The 25804-nt window shown below is 38.7% G+C and overlaps 1 protein-coding gene across 6 annotated transcripts in view; it reads left to right on the forward strand.

Moving 5' to 3' along the window:
* Positions 1 to 25804, forward strand: part of LOC101058359 (phospholipid-transporting ATPase ABCA3-like) — a 70127-nt gene that overhangs the window by 24662 nt on the left and 19661 nt on the right. For 3 of the 6 annotated variants that reach the window (XM_063796836.1, XM_054668998.2, XM_016928675.4), the window contains 3 exons: positions 15681 to 15831; positions 24933 to 25031; positions 25322 to 25487. In XM_063796836.1, coding sequence (XP_063652906.1) covers positions 15681 to 15831; positions 24933 to 25031; positions 25322 to 25487 — 416 coding nt within the window. Of the gene's footprint in view, positions 1 to 5647; positions 5732 to 15680; positions 15832 to 24932; positions 25032 to 25321; positions 25488 to 25804 lie in introns of those variants that run through there. The other 3 variants (XM_054668999.2, XM_016928673.4, XM_016928674.4) reach the window with 3 other exon arrangements.

A 25804-nucleotide genomic window follows, 5' to 3' on the forward strand; every position in this document is an offset into this window, starting at 1 on the left:
TCTAAGTGAGTGTGAGGTGTGTGTGACTGTGCCCCGTGATGGCATTCATCCAGTCTAGGGTTGGTTCTTGCCTTGTGTCCTAAGCTGCAGGGACAGGCTCTGGCCCCCTGCGACCCTGAACTGGAATAACTATCTAAATCATTATTTTACTTGTGTTTGTTAATCTGTCTTAAATGTATATATGGCTCACATTATTTATTTCAATGTTTAATATTAGAAGTGTTTTGGTATTTATTTAGATGTTTGGTGATGTTTTTCTGACCCCCGAAAAAAGAAAACAGTAATATACAATAAAAACTTAACTCTTTTTTTTTTTAAATTTTTTTCAGAGACAAGGTCTTGCTCTGCTACCCAGGCTGGGGTGCAGTGGTGCAATCATAGCTCACTGTAATCTCAAACTCCTGGGCTCAAGTGTTCCTCCCACCTCAAGCTCCCAAGTAACCGGGATGACAGATGTGGGCCACTACTCCTGGGCTAATTTTTTTTTTAATTTTGTAGAAATAGAGTCTCACCATGTTGGTCAGGCTGGTCTCAAACTCCTGGCCTCAAGCAGTCCCCCTGCCTCAGCCTCCCAAGTTCTGCGATTACAGACATGAGCCACCATGCTGGCCCTTAACTCTTGTTTATATCAATTAGATTATGGCAAAGTTAGTTTCGTTATACATCATTTCACTTAAAGTTACAGTTTCCAAGAACCTATTGATGATGATAAGTGAGGGCTTACAGTACATGTCTTGGAGATAAATCATTGTGAATGCACAGTCACCTCTCAGGCTAAATAAATATTAACTCAGGAACACCAGAATCCAGGTCAGTTCCAGAATCTGACCTCATTCTTCCCTCTTCCCTTTGGATAAAGGTGTTTCTTTGTTTATGACAACTATAGGAATGCCTCATTTTTATGCAAATATAAAGCAAGTGCCCAACCACCGCATTCACCTAAATGCAGATGTTTTGGAGGCTCAAAACTCAAGGGTCTCCACCCAGGATCCATACATACAGAAAAGACACTTGTCCAGGATGGGGGCTAAATCTTTGGAGTTGAGTGTTATGTTTTTATTTTGCTTTGTTTTTCATAGTTTTTTGTGCAAAAAATGAGTGGAGCAAAGTAGCTCAGGGAACTGACTGTATGCTAGTCTTTTTGAGATTCAGAACTAGTGATACGTTGGAGTCCAGGTGACAAGTGTGGCAGGGAGTGGAAACCCTGTTGAGAGACGGGGACTTGACAAGCATCCTCACCTTTGGTGAGGATGTTGATGTTCTCTCAAGCTATTCCATCTACATTGGCAATGATGAGGCTCCCGATGGAAGCTTTTGAGAATCAGACTGTTGGGGATTTGCTGCAGGAAGAGTTGTGACAATCAAGCCATTTAAATCTGAGTAATAAAACCGCATGATATTTCATTTTCCCCTGCAGGCTTTTGAAGTCTTTGATATCCTGTTTACATCAAACACATTTACTCCTAAGAAAATCTTTAGTGTATACAATTCCACATACAGATATTTTAAATGACTAACTACTTTGGCTTAGAAGAGTACAAATGACACCCCAGTCTTTTAAAATTTCAATTAGATTAAGTTTAATCTAGGCTAAATTCATTGATTGATCACCTCAAATATTGAAACATAATTGCCTCAAATATTGAAACAATAAAGTAGTATTGTTCCTTAATTTCTTAGTATTTTCTCTACTAGAGATTCTCTTATTGTAGGATTTTGAATAAATTTCATGGATGGTTTCTTTTCTTTTGAGTGGAGTTTTGCTCTTGCTGCCCAGGCTGGAGTGTAATGGCGAGATCTCGGCTCACTGCAACCTCCGCCTCCCGGGTTCAAGCAATTCTCCTGTCTCAGCCTCCTGAGTAGCTAGGATTACAGGTGCCCTCCACTATGCCTGGCTAATTTTCGGTATTTTTAGTAGAGACGGGGTTTCACCACGTTGGCCAGGCTGGTCTTAAACTATTGACCTCAGGTGATCTGCTTGCCTCGGCCTCCCAAAGTGCTGGGATTACAGGCGTGTATTACGGGAAGTCAGGGACCCCGAACGGAGGGACCGGTTGAAGCCATGGCAGAAGAACGTGGATTGTGAAGATTTCATGACATTTAGTATTTCCCCAAATTAATACTTTTATACTTTCTTAATGCCTGTCTTTACTGCAGTCTCTAAACATAAATTGTGAAGATTTCATGGACACTTATCACTTCCCCAATGAATACCCTTTTGATCCCTTATGCCTGTCTTTAATCTCTTAATCCTGTCATCTTGTAAGCTGAGGAGAATGTATGTTGCCTCAGGACCTTGTGATGATTTTGTTAACTGCACAAATTGTAGAGCATGTGTGTTTGAATAGTATGAAATCTGGGCGCCTTGAGAAAAGAACAGGATAACAGCAATGTTCAGGGAACAAGAGAGATAACCTTAAACTCTGACTGCCGGTGAGCTGGGTAGAACAGAACCATATTTCTCTTCTTTCAGAAACAAATGGGAGAAATATTGCTGAATTCTTTTTCTCAGCAAGGAACATCCCTGAGAAAGAGAATGCCTGAGGGTAGGCCTCTAAAATGGCCCCCTTGGGTGTGGCCATCTTTTATGGTCGAGCTGTAGGGATGAAATAAGCCCCAGTCTCCCATAGCGCTCCCAGGCTTATTAGGAGGAGGAAATTCCTGCCTAATAAATTTTAGTCAGACCGATTGCTCTCAAACCCTGTCTCCTGATAAGATGTTATCAATGACAATGGTGCCCAAAACTTCATTAGCAATTTTAATTTCGCCCCAGTCCTGTGGTCCTGTGATCTCATCCTGCCTCCATTTGCCTTGTGATATTCTATTACCTTGTGAAGCACATGATCTCTGTGACCCACACCCTATTCGTACACTCCCTCCCCTTTGAAAATCACTAATAAAATCTTCCTGGTTTTGCGGCTTGTGGGGCATCACAGAACCTACCGACATGTGATGTATCCCCCGGATGCCCAGCTTTAAAATTTCTCTCTTTTGTACTCTGTCCCTTTATTTCTCAACCCGGCCGACGCTTAGGGAAAATAGAAAAGAACCTACGTGACTATTGGGGGCAGCTTCCCCAATAGGTGTGAGCCACCTCGCCCAGGCAGATCTGTTTTTTATTTCCCTTTAAGATGGAACTTCCCTTTTTTTGAAAAAATTTTACTTTCAAGTTCTAGGGTACATGTGCACAACGTGCAGGTTTGATTCATAGGTATACACGTGCCATGCTGGTTTGCTGTACCCATCAACTCATCATTTACATTAGATATTTCTCCTAATGCTATGACTTCCAGCTCCAACCATGTCCCTGCAAAGGATATGATCTCATTCCTTTTTATGGCTGCATAGTATTCCATGGTATATATGCACCACATTTTCTTTATCCAGTCTATCACCGATGGGCATTTGAGTTGATTCCATGTATTTGCTATTGTGAATGAGGCTGCAGTGAACGTGTGCATGCATTTATCTTTATAATAGAATGATTTATAATCCTTTGGGTACATACCTAGTAATGGGATTTGAAGAAGCACCACACTGTCTTCCAAAATGGTAGCACTAATTTACATTCCCACCAACAGTGTAAAAGCATTCCTATTTCTCCACAGCCTCGCCAGCATCTGTTTCTTGACTTTTTAGTAATAGCCATTCTGATTGGTGTGAGATGGTATCTCATTGTGGTTTTGATTTGCATTTCTCTAATGATCAGTGACGTTGAGCTTTTTTTCATATGTTTATTGGCTGCATAAATTTCTTCTTTTGAGAAGTGTCTGTTCATGTCCTTTGCCCATTTTCGGATATTAGACCTTTGTCAGATGGATAGATTACAAAAATTTTCTCCCATTCTGTAGGTTATCTGTTCACTCTGATGATAGTTTCTTTTGCTGTGCAGAAGCTCTTTAGTTTAATTAGATTCCATTTGTCAATTTTTGCTTTGGTTGCAATTGCTTTTGATGTTTTTGTCATCAAACCTTTGCCTGTGCCTATGTCCTGAATGGTATTGCCTAGATTTTCTTCTATGGTTTTTATAAAAGTTTTAGGTTTTACATTAAGTCTTCAATCCATCTTGAATTAATTTTTGTATAAAGTCTAAGGAAGGGGTTCAGTTTCAATTTTCTGCATATGGCTAGCGAGTTTTCTCAGCATCATTTATTAAATAGGGGATCCTTTACCCATTGCTTGTTTTTGTCAGGTTTGCTGAAGATCAGATGGTTGTAGATGTGCAGTCTTATTTCTGAGATCTCTTCTGTTCTATTGATCTGCATGTCTGTTTTTGTATCAGTACCGTGCTGTTTTGTTACTGTAGCCTTGTTGTATAATTTGAAGTCACATAGCGTGATGCCTCCAGCTTTGTTCTTTTTGCTTAGGATTGTCTTAACTATACAGGCTCTTTTTTGGCTCCATATAAATTTTAAAGTAGTTTTTTCTAATTCTGTGAAGAATGTCAATGGTAGTTTAATGGGAATAGCGTTGAATCTATAAATTACTTTGAGCAGTATGGCCATTTTCACAATATTGATTCTTCCTGTCCACAAGGATGGAATGTTCTTCCATTTGTTTGTGTCCTCTCTTATTTCCTGGAGATTGCTAGGAGGTTTTTAAAAATCTATGGTAGATATTGAATTTCATCAATGCTTTTTTTTTGGGATCTAGTGGAATAATCTTGTTTTTTCTCTTTAATTTTGTGTTCTCATTTACATTCATTTATATTTGAAAGATAAAGCCAAGCTTTTGTTCCTGGGATAAATCCTATTAGTTATTATGTATTACTTATAAATTGCAGAATTTGATTTGTAGATATTAAGTTCATCAGGGACTTTGGTCTGTCCTGTTAGAGCAGAAAGGAGAACTGGACCAGACTCAACTGAGGCCCGCCCACGGAGGGAGCATTTAAACCAGTCCTAGCCAGAGGGGAATCACCCATCCCAGGGATTAGAATGTCACTTCCTGCAAACCTCACCACTGCAGGCTACAGCACTCTGTGTCTCTAAGCAAACCTGAAAGACAGTCTAGGTCATAAGGACTATAAATCTAAGGTGAGTCCTAGGGCTGAACTGGGCTCAAAGAAAGTGGAGTGGGGGAGCGTGCAACCTACTGAGACAGCAGCTGGGGTGGTTAAGGGAGTGCTGGCATCACCCCTCCCCTAACCCCAGGCTGCACAGCTTGCAGTTCTAAAAGAGACCCCTTCCTTCCACTTGAGAAGAAGAGAGGGAAGAGTGGGGGAAATAATTTGTTTTGCATCTTAGATACCAGCTCAGCCACAGCAGGATAGGGCACTGGTCAGAGTTGTGAGGTCCCTGTTCTATGCCCTAGCTCCTGGACAACATTTCTGGACACACTCTGGGCCAGAAGAAAACCCACTGCCTTGAAGGGAAGGCCCCAGTCGTGGCAGCATTTATCACCTGCTGACTGAAGAGCCCTTGGTCCCTGAAAAACCATCAGTGACACCCAGGTACTACATCAAGGGCCTTGGGTGAGTCTCTGAGACTTTCTGGCTTCAGGTGAGATTCAGCACATTACTAGCAGTAGTGGCTATTGGCCAAAATCCTATTTGAGAAAAACGGAGGAAAAAGTAAAGGGAACTTGGTCTTTACCTTTAGGTACCAGCATGGCCACAGTGGGGTAGAACACCAAGCAGGCTTCTGGAGTGCCTGATTATAGGACTTGACTTAGATGGCATCTCTAAGTGCCATCTAAGTGCATCCTGGAAGGGAGCCCACTGCCTTGAAAGGTGAGTCCCAGCGCCAATTGCATCTTTCAGCTCCAGAATTTCTGCTTGCTTCTTTTTAATTATTTCAATCTCTTTGTTAAATTTAGCTTATACAATTCTGAATTCCTTCTCTGTGTTATCTTTAATTTCTTTGAGTTTCCCCAACACAGCTATTTTGAATTCTCTCTCTGAGAGGTCACATATCTCTGTTTCTCCAGGATTGGTCCATGGTGGCTTATTTAGTTCATTTGAGAAGTCATGTTTTCCTGGATGGTGTTGATGCTAGTAGATGTTCTTTGCTGTCTGGGCATTGATGAGTTTGATATTTATTATAGTCTTTACTATCTAAGCTTGTTTGTGCCTGTCCTTCTTGGGAAGGCTTTCCAGATATTTGAAAAGACTTGGGTGTTGTGATCTAAGCTGTAACTGCTTTATGGGCACCCCCAACCCCAATAATGCTGTGGTTTTTGCAGATTCTTAGAGGTACCACCTTGATGGTCTTGGGTAAGATCCAGGATAATTCTCTGGATTACCAGGCCGAGACTCTTGTTCTCTTCCCTTACTTTCTCCCAAACAAACAAAGTCTCTCTCTCTGTTCTGAGCCACCTAAAGCTGGGGATGGAGTGACACAAGCACCCCTGTGGCCACCACCACTATGACTGTGCTGAGTCAGACCTGAAGCCAGCACAGCACTAGGTCTCACCCAAGGCCTGCTATAACCACTCCCTGGCAACTACCTATGTTTGCTCCAGGCCCTGGATCCCTATAATCAGCAGGTGGCAAAGCCAGACGGCATGCATCCTTCCCTTCAGAGTGCCAAGTTCCCTCAGGCCCAGGTGGTCCAGAGGTGCCACCCAGGAGTCAGAGACTAGAATCAAAATCCTTAGAAGTCTACCTTGTGTTCTACTATACCGCAGCTGAGCTGGCACTCAACACACAAGATACAATTGTTCCCACTCTTCCCTTCCCTTTCGAAAGGCAGAGGAGCCTACCCCGTAGCCACTGCCACCACAGACCCTGGGGAGTTCTGCCAGACTACCGCTGGCTCACGCCTGTAATCCAGCACTTTGGGAGGCTGAGGCAGGCAGATCACTTGATCTCAGGAGTTTGAGACCAGCCTGGCCAACATGGTGAAACCCCGTCTCTACTAAAAATATAAAAATTAGCTGGGCGTGGTGGTGCATGCCTGTATTCCCAGCTACTCAGGAGGCTGAGGCAGGAGAATCACTTGAATCCAGGAGATGGAAGTTGCAGTGAGCCAAGATCGTGCTACTGCACTCCAGCCTGGGCGACAGAGTGAGAGACTGTCTCAAAAAAAAAAATAAATAAATATATATATATAGATATGTATATATATATGTGTGTATATATAGATATGTGTATATATGTGTATATATGTGTATATATATGTGTATATATATGTGTGTGTATATATATTTATTTGAAAAATATAGGGTTATTTAATTTTCCATTTTTTGTGAACTTTTTTATAACTTTAATTTTTTAAGACAACTAATATCCCCTTAATTTTCCTTTTAATGTTTGTATTACATATGTTAATGTCTTGATTTTCATTTCGGACACTGATTATTTGTGTTTTTCTCTTTTTTTCTTGATCATTCTTGTTAGTAATACATCTTATGAATAAGAAGAATTTTTAGCTTTATTATCATTTTTCTGTTTTTTGTTTATTTCAGTGCTCATGTTTATTATTTCACTTTTGTTTCTTAGTTTGGGTTCATTCACTCATTTTCTACCTTTTTAAGATGGAATATTAATATTATTATTTACAAGAATGTCTCATTCTCTCACCCAGGCTGGAGTGCAGTGGCGTGATCTCTGCTTACTGCAACCTCTGCCTGCTGGGTTCAAGCCATTCTTTTGTCTCAGCCTCCCGAGTAGCTAGGGTTACAGGCACATGCCACCATGTCACCACGCCACCACGCCCAGCTACTAAGATGGAATATTAAATCACTGACTCTTAACCTTTCTTCTTTCAAATATAGGATCTAAAGCTATACCTTTCTTCCTAAGTCCTGTGTTAGCAACACCCCACAAATTTTAATAGGTTGTATTTTTATTTTCATTCAGTTAAAATATGCTGTTTCTTATGCCTAAAGCACTTCCTTTGACATTTCTTGTAGCATACTTTTGTGGGCAATGAATTATTTCATTTATGTTTGTCTCTACTTTTAAAATATATTTTTGCCATTTATAGAATTCTGTGTTGATTTTTGTGTGTGAAGGCACTATAATGATATTATTGCTTTGTCTTTTGACTACCACGGTTTTGGATGAGAACTCCCCTGTATTCTTATACTTATTGTTCTGTATGTACTGTATCTTTTCTCTCTAGTTTCCCTCAAGATTATTTCTTTATGATTTCCACAATTTGAATATGATATTTCTCTTTCTTTTTCTTTTTCTAATCTTTTTCTGTTTGGTGTTTTTTGAGCTTCTTGGCCTATGGTTTGATATTTTTTATTTTTATTTTTTTAGTTCTCACCCATAGGCCAGGCGTGGTGGCTCACACCTGTAATCCCAGCACCTTGGGAGGCCGAGGCAGGCAGATCACCTGAGGTCAGGAGTTCAAGACCAGCCTGGCCAATGTGGCGAAACCTCACCTCTCCTAAAAAATACAAAAACTAGCTGGTCGTGGTAGCGCTCACCTGTAATCCCAGCTACTCGGGAGGCAGAGGCTGGAGAATCACTTGAACCCAGGAGGCGGAAGTTGCAGTGAGCTGAGATCACGCCACTGCACTCCAACCTGGGTGACAGAGCAAGACACTGTCTCAAAAAAAAAAAAAAATTCTCAGCCATAAATCTTTTTAGTTATTTCTTCTGCCTCACTTCTGAGATTCCCATTAGAGATACATTACAACTTTTGGCGTTGTCACACAACTCTCTGAACTCTATTGTGGTTTTTTTCCCACCTGGCTCATTTCTTTGTGATTCAGTTTCTGTTGAAAGTTGATTGAATTTTTTCCTCAACTCTATTGACTTTACTGATGAGCCAGTCTTAAGCATTCCTCATTTCTGTGATTACGATTTTTCCTTCTAATATTCTTACTTTATTCTTTCTTATATTTTCTGTCTCCTGAAATTTTCCATCTGTGCATGTGTGCTATTGTTCCCGCTAGAGCCTTTAACAATTTAAACTATTTTCTATCATAGAAAAAAATACATATTTATCATTTTAACCATTTTTAAGTGTATAATTCAGAAGCATTAAATACATTGACAATGTTGTGTAACCATCACCACTATCTTTACCCAAAGCTTTTTTTATCCTCTCCAACAAAAAACTCTGCACCCGGTAAACAAGAACACCCCCTTTCCTCCTGTTCCAATTCCCGGTAACATCAAATCTACTTTCTGTTTCTATGAGTTTGCCTGTTATAGTTACCTCATATAAATGGAATCACACAATATTTGTCCTTCTATATCTGACTTAATAACTAAGCATAATGTTTTTTATGGTCCATCCATGGTTTAACATATATCAAAATTTCACTTCTTTTTTATGGCTGCATAATATACCATTGAAAATATGTACCATATTTTGTTTATCCATTTATCTGTTGATGGACACTCTGGTTGTTTCCACTGTCTTGCTATTGTGAATAATGCTGCTGTGAACATTAGGATACAAATAATCTGTTCAAGTCCCTACTTTCAATTATTTTAGATATATATTTAGGACAGAATTGTTGTATCATAACTTTTTGAGACACTGCCAAACTGTTTCCCACAATGCTGGCACCATTTTACATTCCTACCAGCAATGCATGAACATTTCAATTTCTTCAAATGCTCTCAACACGTATTTTCCAATTTCAAAAAATTATATTCATTCTAGTAGGTGTAAAATGATACCTTAGAGCTTATTGGCCATTTGTATATCTTCTTTAGAGAATTATCTATTTAAATCCTTTGCTCATTTTATCAATTGAGTTTTTTGTCATTGACTTTTAAGAGTTCTTTATATATTCTGAATATTAATTCCTTACCAGATATATAATTTTCAAATAATCTCCCATTCTGTACATTGCATTTTCACTTTATTGATAGTGATAGTGTCCTTTGGTGCTCAGAGGTTTAGGGAACCCAAGGATGACTTGGGAGGTGCTGGAAATGTGTTTTCCTAATTAGGTGCTAGTTGCAGTGATTTTAGTTCATGAAAATCTATCAAGTGTTGTATACTGTATTTTAATAAAAGTTTTCTTTTTGAAAAGAAGGGAAAAACTACATATGAATGTTTATATCAGCTTTATTCATAATAGCCCAAAGCTGGAAACAACCTCAATATCCCTCAATGAATGAATGCTTAAACAACTAATTTATGTATACTGATCTGGCATACTTCAACTTCGATGAATTTGTTTCTATAGGTAACTTTCTTGTGGGTTCTTTGGGATTTTCTATATGTAATATCATCTTGTCTGCAAATAGAGATAGCTTTATCTCTTCCTTTCCTATTTGTATGCTTTCTTTTCTTAATTGTATCTCTGGCTACAGTTTCCAGTAAAATGGTAAACGCAAAGGTGAAAGTGGGCATCCTTATCTTGTTCCCAATCTTAGGGGGAAAGCTTGAAGTCTTTCTTCATCAAGTATGATGTTAGTTGTGGGCTCTCTTCACCTTCTAAAGTCCCATTATGTTTATATTGATTGATCTGCTTCTTGGTGTCCCACAAGTTCCTCAGTCTCTGGTCACTTTTCTTAATTCTTTTTTATTCTGTTCCTCAGAATATATTGTTTCAATTGTCTTACCTTCAAGTCCTCTGTTACTTTCTCCTACTTGCTCAGATCTGCTTTTAACCCCTCTAGTGTACTGTTCTTTTCAGTTTTTGTACTTTTTAGCTTAGTGCTTCCTTGGTTTGTTTTCATACTTTCTCTGTTTTTATTGATAATTTCATTTTGTTCAAACATTGTTTTCCTGACTTTTTTCCAAGTCTTTCTTTAGCTCCTACAGCATCATTAAGATGGTTGTTTTAAAGTCTTTGTCTAGAAAATCGAACACCTGTGCTTCCTTAGGTATGGCTCTCTTGATTTCTTTTGTTCCTTTGGATAGACCATTCTCTCCTGTTTCTTTGTATATCCTGAGAATTTTCTTGTTTAAAACTCAACATTTAGGCCAGGCACGGTGGCTCACGCCTGTAATCCCAGCACTTTGGGAGGCCAAGGCGGATGGATCATGAGGTCAGGAGATTGAGACCATCCTGGCTAATACGGTGAAACTTCGTCTCTACTAAAAATACAAAAAAATTAGCCAGGCATGGTGGCGGGCGCCTGTAGTCCCAGCTACTCAGGAGGCTGAGGCAGGAGAATGGTGTGAACCTGGGAGACGGAGCTTGCAATGAGCGGAGATCGGCCCACTGCACTCCAGCCTGGGCGACAGAGTGAGACTCCGTCTCAAGCAAAAAAAAAAAAAAAAAAAACTCAACATTTGAATCTTGTATTGTAGTAACTCTAATTGTAGCAATTTTAAATTCTCTGATAGTTACAGCATCTTGAATATATGGATCTGGTTTCATTGACCACTTTATCTCTTTACAGTTTGTTCTTTTTCTTTTCTTTTTTTGTGTTCCTTATAATTTTGGTTGAAAGTTGGAAATTGCCAGCCGGGTGCGGTGGCTCAATCCTGTAATCCCAGTACTTTAGGAGGCCAAGGTGGGAGGATCACGAGGTCAGGAGTTCGAGACCAGCCTGGCCAATATGGTGAAACCCCGTCTCTACTAAAAATACAAAACTTAGCTGGGCATGGGGGTGCACGCCTGTAGTCTCAGCTACTCGGGAGGCTGAGGCAGAAGAATCGCTTGAACCTGGGAGACAGAGGTTGCAGTGAGCCGAGATCGTGCCACTGCACTCTAGCCTGGGTGACAGAGGGAGTCTCCATCTCAAAAAAAAAAAAAAAAAGTTGGAAATTGCCATAGGACAGTAAAGACCAATGTAAATAATTTTGCCTGCACATGATGTACCTTTCTGTCTGAAGGCCCTTAGTACCTGGGATTGAGTCAGTCTAATCAGAATTTGAGCTGGGTTTGAGTTTTATTGTTATTATGGCTACCCTCAGTTCACCACAAGCTTGAAATTTGTCTTACAATACCTTGTGCTTAGCATGTGGGCTAGCTTGCCAGAGAGTGTTTCTTAATGTTCCTATTACACCTTTAGCTTTGGTCTTTATCTGTGAGGCTCTTTCTACATTAGTTTCTTCCTCTTTGCTCTTTTCCCTCATTAAGTGGTACTCTGCTGTTACTAAGTACTTAATGCTTGCTAGCCTGGGGTTGGGGGTTGGGCATGTCATTCTCCGTTGCCATGGTTCAACTGCATTCTTAGGTAGACATTGTGTCCGGGACTTAGGTGGGGGGTTCTTTTAGTGGTTCTTCCCCTTGCATAGCATTGACAGATCCCAGATGTTCAAGTCCCTGGTGATTTTCTGCCCCGTCTCAGAGATAAAGGTTTTTTCCTGTTCTCTTTTCATGTCTTCAGTGGATCTTCATCTGGGCTTGCGGTAACTGGGTTTTCAGGCCTTCCCTCAGCACCTTAAGCCTTTAGCTGCATAGGAGACATGGATTTATGTAGTACACCCTGCCTTTCCTGCAGTGATGGCTATTTATTGCTGAGATCTCTGCCAGGGAGGCTTTATCTGCTCTCTTACCCTTCTTCAGTGCTTTCATGAGTACCTAGCAAAGTCCATGGATAAAACCCTTTGCAAACTCATCTTATGTATGTGGTTCCCAAGGGTTTTCTACATGTTAATCATGTTATAAACACTATGATATGTTACTTTTTCATTAAAAAGTTAATTACCTTTAAATGAATTAAATATGTTTATGTGTATTTATATATTATTATATATCACATATAACATATGTGATATATTATGTATTACATGTCATTAAATGATTCATATTTGCAAACACATTTACTCAATTCTTAAGACTGTATGTTGCAAGCACAGAAGCTTCTAGATTTTTCCAACAGCTATTTTTTAAAATCCTGTATAAGTATTCTCATACCTTTTTCTTATGAAATAAAAAGGTTAGTCATAGATCTTAAGTATTAGGAGTGACCTCAGGAAATATACTAGTTCGATGACATGACTATAATATGTAGAAAAAATATATATTTCTCTTTAGAAATGAAGCAAATGATAGCCAGAGAGTCAAATAACTTGACCTTCATTAACTAGTCACGGGAACCAAAACTCTATTTGGCTTAGGGATACAAATATGTACAAGAAAATATTTTCTCTTAACTCTCCTCTTTGGAATAGTGACGTAAACATTATTCACTCATCCTCGTCACCCATGTCCAAGACCAAAAGAAAGTTCCATCTTCACGCAGAGAGACTAGGAAGTCAGTGAGATCTGAATGGTGATTTCCAGCATATATATTTGCTTGCCATCAAATTAGTCAATTTTAGAAATGACTACATTGGCCCATTAAAATTCAGCTAGCAAAAAAAAAAAAAAAATTATGTACCCAAAGTATGATTAAAGATAGAGAGATCTAAAAGTTATCCTGTAAAGCAAGGGTCAGCACAGTAAAGCTCATGAGACAAAGGTCACCTGTGTTTGTGCAGCCTGCAAGCTGAGAATGTGTAAAAAATATGAAGAGAAGAATAATAGTTTATGACACATGAAAAATCATATGAAATTCAAATTTCAGTGTCCATAAATAGTTTTACTGCAGCATAGCCAGACTTACTTGTTCACATTGTTTATGGCTGTTTTGTGTTACGTGACAGAATTGAGTAGCTGCAACAGAGACTGGATGGTATTGCATAAAATATTTGCTATCTGGCCCTTTATAGGGAAAGTTTAATGATCTCTTAGAGTAATTGAGGAAATCTAGGTTAATACCATTAACATTTAGCATTTTAAAGAAAATGCCTGATTACCAAACTGATATATTTCTTAACACCTGCTAATATGTGTTTCCCTACCTAATAATAATTATCTATGGATATTTCCAATGGATATGTAATTTTTGTTTGACAATTTTTTGAGAATATTCAAGATGCCATTTTACAATAGAAGCAACTGGCTTCTATATTTCTGCTGAGAAATCATTTCTTTCTTATCATTAACCCTCTCTATGAAATGTGTCTTTTTTCCTCTGGCTGTTCCTGAGATTTCTGGTTATCTTTGGTCTTTAGGAATTTGCATATGTCACGTTTGCCCTCCCCATACCTTGATCTCCATCTTGTGCCAACATTTTCTTGTTATTTAATCTGCTTGAGATTTTCTTAGTTTTTGGGGGTACATTGGTTGATTTTTTCATCATTTTGAAAAAAATATCCACCATTATCTCTTTGAATGTTTCCTCTTCTGGTACTTGCTACTTCTGTTAGACTTTTTAATATTGTCACATATATCTTGAGTTATATATTCTGTTATATTCTACTTTCTTCTTGTGTTCATTTTAATGACCTGTTTCCAAGTTTACTGGTTCTTCTCTGTCTAGCATGCTGTTATGACCACTGAATGAATTTTTTATTTGTCATGTATTTTTCTAGTATTTCCATTTGGTTCTGTTTTGTAGTTTACATTAGTCTGCAGATACTGCTCATCTGTTCACACTATGTTTTTTTCCATTTCCACTAGATTATTTAATATATGTGTCAGAGTTATTTTAAAGTCTTGGTCTCATAATTCCTAAACTGAGCCAATCTCTGTGGTTGTTTATATTGGTTTTTCCATCATATTTAGAGTCTCAAACTGATCTCAAGCAGTCCTCCTGCTTTGACCCCACAAAATGTTGGGATCATAGGCATGAGCCACTGTATCTGTATTTTACATTTTCTTGTTTCTTTGCATGTTTTGTCTTTTTTGTGACTGATTTTGTGAATAAAATGCTACTTCAGTATTTTCTGCAAAGTCCTGGAGTGTCCTGGAGGGATTTTTCTCTGCTACCTTACCCTACTCTTAGCTTCTAGAATGCCAGTGGAGTGCACCTAGTGAAGACACAGAGTACTTTGGAAAGAATTCTTTTTTTTTTTTCTTGAGACAGAGTCTCACTCTGTCACCCAGGCTGGAGTGCAGTGGCATGATCTCAGCTCACTGCAACCTCCACCTCCCAGGTTCAAGCGATTCTCCTACCTCAGCCTCCCAAGTAGTTGGAATTATAGGCGCATGCCACACTATGTCCAGCTAATTTTTTTTTTTTTTTGAGATTGAGTCTCACTCTGTCGCCCAGGCTGGAGTGCAGTGGCACAATCTCGGCTCACTGCAACCTCCATCTGCCGGGTTCAAGCAATTCTTCTGCCTCAGCCTCCTGAGTAGCTGGGATTACAGGTGCGAGCCACCATGCCTGGCTAATTTTTTGTATTTTTAGTAGAAATGGGGTTTCACCATGCTGGTCAGGCTGATGTTGAACTCCCAACCTCATGATCTGCCTGCCTCAGCCTCCCAAAGTGCTGGGATTAAAGGCATGAACCACCACACCGGCCCTAATTTTTGTATTTTTAGTAGAGACAGGAGTTCACCATATTGGCCAGGCTAGTCTTGAACTCCTGACCTTAGGTGATCCACCTGCCTCTGCCTTCCAAAGTGCTGGGATTACAGGCATGAACCACCACGCCCGGCCAATTTCTTCGATCTCTGAAAGGATTTTTGTCTGACTTATTTACTACCTGACATGTAGTAGACACCCAACAAATATCTGTTTAATGCATATTAATCTCAACCTCTCAGATTTCAGTGTCAGTAGGACGAGAAGCCAGATAATGAGGCTTTTCATCATATCTCTGCTCTATCTGGTTATATAATCCAGAACATTATCAGTCCCTAAGAGAAATAATGAAATTATAAAAGAAGTACTTATTAGGCTCCTTAGAGTTGTAATTAAATGATTTATGACATGCCCTGTCTTCTAGCTTACCCAGGTAATGTAAGTCACATGTGATCTCACAAGTATGGGAAGTACAAAATTGTTTTATTTGTTCTTCTACATGGATTTTTCTCAGGTGTGGGATACCACATTGTCATGGTGAAGACACCTGACTGTAATGTCGAAGAAATCTCAAAATTAATTCATTATTATATACCGACAGCCACTTTGGAAAACAATGTTGGAACTGAGTTATCATTTATTCTACCCAAAATGTATGTACACAGGTACGGATCCAGAGAATGCTTAATGAGTAATTCTTAGACAGCCAGAAATCATTGTTTCTTTTCCTAGTTTCTTCAGGCTTAGCAAGTAGAGTTTATTTAACAAGACAAAAATCCTGCTACAGCTGCCATTTGCACTGAAAAGAGAGATGCACCTAATGGCTATAGTTTTCTGGTGTTAATTGGGATAACTGAGGAATGTTTTTGGTAGAGTAAAAATTATTCCTGGTGAGTTAAGGTGAATATTAAGATAATAAGAGACAAAAAATGGATGGCTTAAACATGGCTCTTGGAATCAGGATGACATGAACGGAGAGGAAATAGGCAGCTTGGATGCACCAGTTAGCCAAGTTACTCATCAAAGGGAGTCACAAAGAATAATAACTTTCCCTGTGATAACTATCCTAAAAAAGAGAAACAGAAACTAAGAGTATTCATTGGTGACTTTCAGATTATGATATTTTTAGCTTCTTGCCATATGCAAGTAAGTAGTTGCTTTGGTATTCTCTAGATTCAAGCCAGTTGTCATCTTCATAAAGACTATGGGGGATGGGGGACTTTAATATCTTCTTTTCAAGAACAACAGGAATGTGTCATAAAAGAAAAATGAAAGGAAAAAGAACTGTACCATTTGAGCTTTGTTCACTCAGAAAATCAGGAAGTTCAGCCAGGCGCAGTGGCTCCCACCTATAATCCCAGCACTTTGTGAGGCCGAGGCAGGCAAATAACCTGAGGTCAGGAGTTCGAGACCAGCCTGGCCAACATGGTGAAACCCCGTCTCTATTAAAAATATAAAAATTAGCCGGGTATGTTGGCTCATGTCTCTAATCCCAGCTACTCGGGAGGCTGAGGCGGGATAATTGCTTGAACCCGGGAGGCGGAGGTTGCAGTGAGCCGAGATTGCACCATTGCACTCCAGCCTGGGTGACAAGAGCAAAACTCTGTCTCAAAAAAAAAAAAAGAACAGAAAATCGGGAAGTTCTTGAATAGTAGCTTGGGGCAGCTAATCAGGCAGTGGAGTAGAACCAAGACCCTAGTCATAAGCTGGAGTGGAAGAATTAAATACAGTGAAAAACTGGAAATAATATTCTGGATATGTCTCCCTAGCGATACGAGGCGGTTGACTCATTCAGCCAAGGTGGGAGGCAGGTTTTATGTTGGTGCCTGAGCCCAGGGTTGTAGTCATTATCCACCAGGAGCTACAGAATCTATGTGAAGGAGAGACACAGATAAAGAGGTTGCTTAAGCTTGCCACACTGTCTACCTGTCCTGATTTGTATGGCCACATACGGCATTCTCAGACAAGATCAGAAACACCATGTTGAGATTCTATCTAAGACAGGAAATGTGAAGACTTGGAAGCAGATGATATGGTGAGACCACATCATCTTACTAATCGTTTGCACTCAGAAGAGAGAGATAGGAAGATACTCTAGAAGGTGAAGAACTGATTGTAGATTTCTGGGCTGTAGATATAGAATGATACACACAGTACAAAATAAAATGAAAATCATGAATATAGGGATGTTTATATCTGCTCAGGATGATGTTTTCTCTAACAGGGAGAGCTTTTTAAATATATATATATACTTTTAAGTTCCAGGGTACATGTGCACAACGTGCATGTTTGTTACATAGGTATACCTGTGCCGTGTTGGTTTGCTGCACCCATCAACTTGTCATTTTCATTAGGTATTTCTCCAAACGCTATCCCTCCCCCAGCCCCTCACCCCCAAGAGGCCCCAGTGTGTGATGTTCCCCTCCCTGTGTCCATGTGTTCTCATTGTTCAACTCCCACCTATGAGTGAGAACATGTGGTTCTAACAGGGAGAGTTTTTTATTATTATTATTATTATACTTTAAGTTCTGGGGTACATGTGCAGAACGTGCAGGTTTGTTACATAGGTATACACGTGCCATGGTGGTTTGCTACACCCATCAGCCATCACCTACATTAGGTATTTCTCCTAATGTTATCCCTCCCCTAGCCCCCTACCCTCTGACAGGCCCTGGTGTATGATGTTCCCCTACAGGGATAGTTTTAAGCTAAAAGAATTGGAATGAAGAAAATGTAAGAAAAAGAAATACCTGTAAATCCAGTTATTTCAGAGCATAATATGGAAAGAATGAAATGATGGTTAAATACTCACTGATATCTACCCCAGCTAAAATTTTGATACCTAACAGCAATTGAGCACTTAGTTTCTACCAGACCTTGTTCTAATATGTATTTATTTGCCTGAATAAATACTGTGGAACAGAAAGCTAGTAATTTTTAATCGCATATACCTGTATTCCAATTCATTGAATATATCTCACAAGGAAAGTCATCTTGAAATTTTAAAACAAGATGGGTGTGATGGGCTCACACCTGTAATCCTAGCACTTTGGGAGGCCAACGCAGGTGGATTGCTTGAGCCCAGGAAATTGAGGCTGCAGTGAGCTGAGATCACACCACTGCACTCCAGCCTGGGTGATGGAGTGAGACCCTGTCTCAAAAACAAAACAAAACAAAACAAAAAACAGAAAAAGAATAAAAGAATTTCTTTTTCTTTTTCTTTGAGACGGAGTTTCACTTTTGTCACCCAGGCTGGAGTGCAGTGGCACAATCTCGGTTCACTGGAACCTCCGCCTTCCAGTTTCAAGCTATTCTCCTGCCTCAGCCTCCCAAGTAGCTGGGATTACAGGCACCCACCACCACACCCGGCTAATTTTTGTGTTTTTTTGTTTTCGTGTTTTTTTGTTTTGTTTTGTTTTTTGTAGATACGGGGTTTCACCATGTTGGGCAGGCTGGTCTCAAACTCCTGACCTCATGATCTGCTTGCCTCGGCCTCCCAAAGTACTGGGATTACAGGCACGAGCTACTGCGCCCGGCCAGAAAAAGAATTTTAAAACAAGGTCATAACTTGTAAAACAATGCTGAGACTTGGTAGAATGAAAGCTAAGCTTAGAATTTAATAGCAGAATGATGGATATATGAGACGCATCAGAATAGTGCTACATATCAGGGAATATTTATATGCTTAAAATTCTAGATCTAGAAGGTAGAAATACACAGAAAAAAAAAAGTGGGTGACCATAGGAGGAGAAAGAAACAAGTTATATATCATTTTGTGAAACTCCTGCAAGCTAGAAGGAGGAAATGCATAATATATTCCTGATACAGGTTTGTTTAAGTAAGATTCATAGTGAAAGGAATAATTCAAATATAGATTTGCCCGGGCGCGGTGGCTCATGCCTGTAATCCCAGGACTTTGGGAGGCCAAGGCGGGTGGATCACGAGGTCAGGAGATCGAGACCATCCTGGCTAACATGGTGAAACCCCGTCTCTACTAAAAATACAAAAAGTTAGCCGGGCGTGGTGGTGGGCGCCTGTAGTCCCAGCTACTCAGGAGGCTGAGGCAGGAGAATGGCGCGAACCTGGGAGGCAGAGCTTGCAGTGAGCTGAGCTCGCACCACTGCACTCCAGCCTGGGTGACAGAGCAAGACTCTGTCTCAAAAAAAAAAAAAAAAGAAAAGAAAAGAAAAAATATATATACTTGTAATATAGACGTGTTACAAGTGTATATGTGTATATAGACATGTATTGCTACAGGTCTCCTGACATATTTTTGACTTTTCTTACCAACGATTAAACTTCCTAGAAAGATGGAGGAAATGAGAAAGAAACTGCTACTGTAAGCCTAATTCTGATCATCAAGAAAATGTTGGTTGAAGATTAAAAACAAAATGTCAGATAACTTTGGGAGAGTTTCCCATACACCATGGTAGACTTCATGGCAGAAAAGGAGGACAGAACTTGATAGATTCAGACACATACAAAATTGGAAGGTATACAGAAAAGCAAGATTCCATAGTGTGGTCTTTTGAAAGGAAATGTTCCTCAAGAATATTTGGAAACTTCAGTAATGAAATTCTGACCACCAAATCCCAAATCTAAAGAAAATGGAACAATACCCAAAGTGTAGTAAACAAGAACAAATAAGACAGGCTGATACAGAATATTACTAAGAAGTCTAACCCCCTCAATGTGTTATTCAAAGAAAATTTTAAAAGTAGTTAATATCATTATACTCTTTTTTAAGAGTATGGGGTATCTTGAGCAAGGTTGGCTCCTAAGCAGCACAGTTGGAAAGATATGTGAGGGTTACAAAAAATCTATGTTGTGGAACAGAAACAAAGCTAATATTTGAGATAAGGACCAGCAGATTAATCCGGAAAAAATAGACCGGAAATTAAACGTGAACATGATAGATCCAGATGAAATTTTATGGCATGAGTTCTGTTTTGGCAATGCCTCTTTTTATGCGCCTTGATTTCTTCTAATTTTGCCTCCATTTGTATTTTAAAAATGGGATTTTGAGGTTGGGATCTGGCAGTAAGAAAAAGAAAAATCTGAAGTTATATCTTTTCCAAGAATGTCAAGGGAAAGAAGCTTCGATGCTGTCATCAAGGAAGCAAAATTCCTCAACTCCTCTTTAAATTCAATATTTTTGATCAAAGAGAATGATCTTTTAATTAAAAAGGGATGCATAAGCAAAAAGGAAGACAAGATATTCAGTGTTCCTCACAGCTGCAAATAAATTCCAGTGTCCAAATGAAGATGTGCATACGAGCCACTCAGATCACCATGAAGGGATTATAAAGGAATAAATGCTAAAGTGAAATAACGTTGTGGCAAATGAAGAGAATATAAAACATACTTATTTTTACCTTTTTACCAATGATATGATGACTCAGGGTCAGAAAGATTCAATCAAATCATAATATTAATAGTAGATCAAATGGAAATATTAAATCAAATAGTTATTACTGATACAGGCTGAAATTGAACACAGGCTGAAATTGAACACAGGCCCATTTAACTCCAAAACTTTTTGCTTTTCCATCTATACCATGATGTTAGAAAACTGGAGACATGCCAATCTCATCCTAATTTTAAGCTTCACAAATTGATACCACCAAAGATACCAAAGTTGATTTTGAGCAAAAAAAGAAGAAAAGAATAAAACAATACCTAGAATGAGAATTTAGAAGAAAAATCACTTTATCAAGTAGAATCGCACCTAAGTCTTAGACATAATTTCCTCCTGAAATTCTATATAATTGTATGTCAGTCCTGGAGAAATATCAACCTCCTTTCATGAAGATGGGGGGAAAAGAATGAATTGTGGACAAGATACTAAATTTTGGAAGAATGGAATCACACTAAGAAGTCATAAAAATGCCAATTCTGAAAATCAATGTACTGCAAAAATAGAAAACTTCTGAAACTCTCTGCTTTGTAGCCTCAATCAAATTAAATAAGACGCTATGAATCTAGACCCAGCAGTTGTGAAGAGGAAAAGTGAGATAAATTCTTGATTGGGTAATAAAAAAAACTGACCAAATAATTATGGCAGAAAATAGCAGAACTAATGAAAGAGACTATGTCAAAAATTCTTCCCAGAGCTATGAGCAAAATTAACGAAGAATAAGAGAGCATTACATTACCACTACACATCCCCTAGAATGGCTAAAGCTAAAAAGATGGACTATAACATGAACATGGCAACTGGCTCTCATCGCTGGTAGAAGTGTAAAATGGTAAAACTGCTTTGTAAAATATTTGGTCATTTCTGGTAAGCTCAGTATGTGCTTATCCTATGACCTAGTAATCACACTCCTAGTATATACCTAGGAGAGAGAAGTCTATTAAAATACATGTAAAATAATGTTTATATTCACAGTCACTTTATTCATAATAACCCCAAACCAAAAACAACCAGAATGTCCTTTAGCAGGAAATGGATGAATACCACTCAGCAATAAAAAAGAATGAACTACGGCCGGGCACGGTGGCTCACGCCTGTAATCATTCCAGCACTTTGGGAGGCCGAGGCAGGGAGATCACAAGGTCGAGATAGAGACCATCCTGGGCCATCATGGTGAAACCCCGTCTCTACTAAAAATACGAAAATTAGCTGGGCGTGGTAGCCCGTGCCTGTAGTCCCACCTACTTGGGAGGCTGAGGCAGGAGAATCGCTTGAACCCGGCAGGAGGAGGGTGCAATGAGCCGAGATAACATCACTGCACTCCAACCTGGCGACAGAGCGAGACTCCGTCTCAAAAAAAAAAAAAAAAAAAAAAAGAATGAACTGGTGGTATATGGAACAACATGAGGAAATCTCACAGACATTACGTTAGGCCAAAAAAGCACATACTGTAAAATGCCGTTTATATAAAACTCAAAAAAAAGCAAAACTAATCTTTGGTTCTGGAATTCTAATACAATTGTTATCATATGTTGTGTGTGTATGAACATGTGTATATGTGTCTGTGTGTGCAGATAAAGAGGGGTTATCGACCAGAAAGGGGCTTCCTGGAATACCCTTCTGGGACGCTGGAACTGTTCTCTGTCTTATCTGGATGTTATCCAGGTATGCTCGTATGGAAAAATTCATTTGCCTCTTAGTGCATTTTATATATGTTGCACCACAGAAAACAAGAAAAAAAAATCTAAATTTAAAAATATATGTAGTGATGGAAAGAAGTACATCAAATAGTTAACAGGAATATACTTGGGATAGTCAGATTCTTTTCCTTTTTATGGTTTTCTCTATTCCCCCCAAAAGACAATATATATTATCTATATAATATCTATATTTATTAAATATATGTATTATATATAACATAAAACATATAATTAGAAAAAAGGTATATAAACATATAATTAGAAAATCAGGTATACTTGAGGTGGTCAGATTCATAATATGACTTTATAATACAACTGGCTCATGAAATAATTTTTGTTATTTATTTATTATTCTGTTTTGCTTACTGTTTGCTTTATTACTAAGGAAACTAGAGTTTACTAATCTACTTATGGTTGCATGATGATAAAAATTAAAGAGCTTATTTATTTCTGGAGTATATGAATTAGAAAGTGAAAGTCTCTCATAATTACTCTCCATAGAAGTAATCCCTGAGAAGAGTTTGATGTGTATTTTTATTTTTTTGTGTTTGTTTTGTATTGTTTTTATTTTGTTTGGTGCATATTTTTCAAGAACACCACATTGACATGTGTACAATCATAGTAATAGTTATTTATTTATTTATTTTTTTTCTTGAGATGGCGTCTCACTCTACTGCCCAGGCTGGAGTGCAGTGGTGCGATCTTGGCTCACTGCAACCTGTGCCTCCCAGGTTCAAGCGATTCTCCTGCCTCAGCTTCCTGAGCAGCTGGGATTACAGGTGCATGCCACCACACCCAGCTAATTTTGTATTTTTAGTAGAGACGGGGGTTTCACCATGCTGGCCAGGGTGATCTCGAACTCCTGACCTCAGATGATCCACCTGCCTTGGCCTCCCAAAGTGCTGGGATTACAGGTGTGAGCCACCGCACCTGGCTCATAATAGTTTTTTAGAAATGGAATCCTACCATACTAATATTCTGAATCTTGCCTTGTTTACTCACCAGCATTTCTCAGCCAACTTTCTGTGTTAGGAATTGTAGGCTTTCTTCATTTATAAAATGACTATGGAGAAGTCTACATATGAATTATATCTTATTCTGTCATATATTCGTACTGTAATTTATTTGTTCATTAAACTGGTGATGAATATTTAGGTTATCAAGACTTTATGCTATATTAATACATTTAAAGCCGCACACAATTTAATTCTAACTTTGTCATATATTGCAAAAAGCCAAAAGAACCAAAAATAATTTTGCCAAAAATTAGTGTATTAACAGTGGTTATCTTTGATGGATGGTATTATGATAATTTTTATTTTCTTTATATACTTATTTTCTGAATTTTGTACAATGCACACACATCAATTTTTTTTGAGCTAAATTCTTGCTCTATCACCCAGGCTGAAGTACAGTGGTAAAGTCACAACTCACTGCGGCCTTTACCTCCCAGGCTCAAGTGATCCTCCCACCTCGGCTTCATGAGTAGCTGGAACCACAGGCATGTACCACCATGCCCAGCTGATTTTTTTTTTTTTAAGAGATGAGGTCTCACTATTTTGCATAGGCTGGTCTCATCCTCCTGGCCTCAAGCAATCCTCCGCCTTGGCCTCCGAAAGTGCTAGTATTACAGGCATGAGTCACCATACTCAGCCCAAATTTAAAAATGAAAAAGAAGAAAATATGAGTGAATCCCACTTGAGAAGTCATATATCAGAAATGAAGAAATGTAGGAGAAAATGGACTTAAAATACGTCAAAGACTGGCTGTCACACAGATGGATCATATCTATTCTAAATAACCTCAAGGTGTAAGATGAGAACTAATGTGCAAAACTAGACAGAATGTAAGCTTGAATATGGAGGCAAGTTTGATAGATTTTCTAAAAGGAAATTTTTAATTCCCCTAACACTGAATGTGTACAAAGATAGGTTTGATTGACCTTCACTGGAAATGGATAGAGATGGATTTGAGAACTGGAGGTTTCTGAAAAAGATAATCGTTTGAACACAACATTCTGTAATATCTTCCCGGGAAGACCATTCTTTAAAAGACTTGATGTCTCCACATTGCATCTGGCTCAACTTCCGTAGACTTTCCTGGACATTTAATCACATAGTTCCCTCTAAGTCTTTAAGTTTTACTGCACTTCCTCCATTTTCTATTTTTTAGGATTTTTTTTTTGTGGATGATTTTATTTCTTTTTTTTATATTTACTGAGTAATAGAAACCATAGCATATATGTGTGTGGTAAGTTTACTCATGTTCATGATAAGTTAACTCATGACTAGAGGTATTAACATATATAGAGTCTCCTGATAGTTGTCTTAGAAGACCAACAATATGTGTATCCAAGAACTAAGTAGAGTGGATTCACCATATTTTCTTTTTCTTTTTAAGTATGAAATTGATACGTGTGCATTGTACAAAATTCAGAGAATAAATTGCTATAGCAATTTGCTAGTCTCTTATTCTCCTTTTGTCCCACCTTTCTGATTTACCAGAGGCATAAAATTATAATAAGCATCGAAATGCAAAATGATCTACATTTTCCCTACTGCTGAGGGGAAATTATCTTAGAAGAAAAAGACATAAATATGAAAATCATCTGGTTTGGTGCTAGCTTTTTCTGTTCCTCTTCTACTCCTAGTTTTCAAGTGCTGTTTACTGCTCTGGAACAAGAACAAGAAAACCTGGGCATTGCTAGCTTTGGTGCCTCTGTCACTACCATGGAAGAAGTCTTCTTAAAGTGAGTGACAATATACAGGGAAAAGAAAATCTCTGGAAGGAAAATAACATGTATTAGTTCCCTTTGTAAGCTCTCCAGACTTTCAGGTTTCATCCAATAGAAATGTAAGGGCAACGGGGCATGTTCGGGAACCATTGCTCTACCACAAGTACCATGTTGCTTCCAAGTAATGATTTCTGCCAGGCAATGAGCACACCAAGGTGCCTTCTGAGTTGGCTGCAACTCACATTCTTCAAACAGGGTATTTTGGGATAAGGTTGAAATGAAATACTTTGTACTTTTTTATGTAGGGTCGGTTACATGGAAGAGTCACAAACCGATCACGAGGCTATGCAGTCTTCCTCCCAAATGGGCCAAGCCTCCAACAGGAACCAGAATAAGAACATATCAAGAAATGTTGAGGGAGCAGATCCTCCCACCCTGAATGAAAGCCCTACTATTAACTTTAATACCGGGGTAAGCACCTTTACCAACAAACCTGGTGTATATATGGTTGGAGTGCAAGAGGTACACTTTGTCGACCAGATGGCAAGCAGTCTATGCCACTTCCTAATCAGTTTCTAATGCAGAAATGATGGGTTCTAGATAAGGTATCAACGGTTTGCTTTCACCATTGTTATTCCTCCATCCTTTTTTTCTGTTTTAGAATACATTTCTTTTCAAGTAAGTAACCACAAAATGCATTGGTTTATTGAGGCTGAGTTAAGGGTACTAGTGAGCCTGAATTTTAATAATTAAATATGCACAATATTTTAAGTATTCTAAGTTTTCCT

Source organism: Pan troglodytes, chromosome 18, assembly GCF_028858775.2.
Source record: "Pan troglodytes isolate AG18354 chromosome 18, NHGRI_mPanTro3-v2.0_pri, whole genome shotgun sequence".
Classification (NCBI taxonomy): domain Eukaryota; kingdom Metazoa; phylum Chordata; class Mammalia; order Primates; family Hominidae; genus Pan; species Pan troglodytes.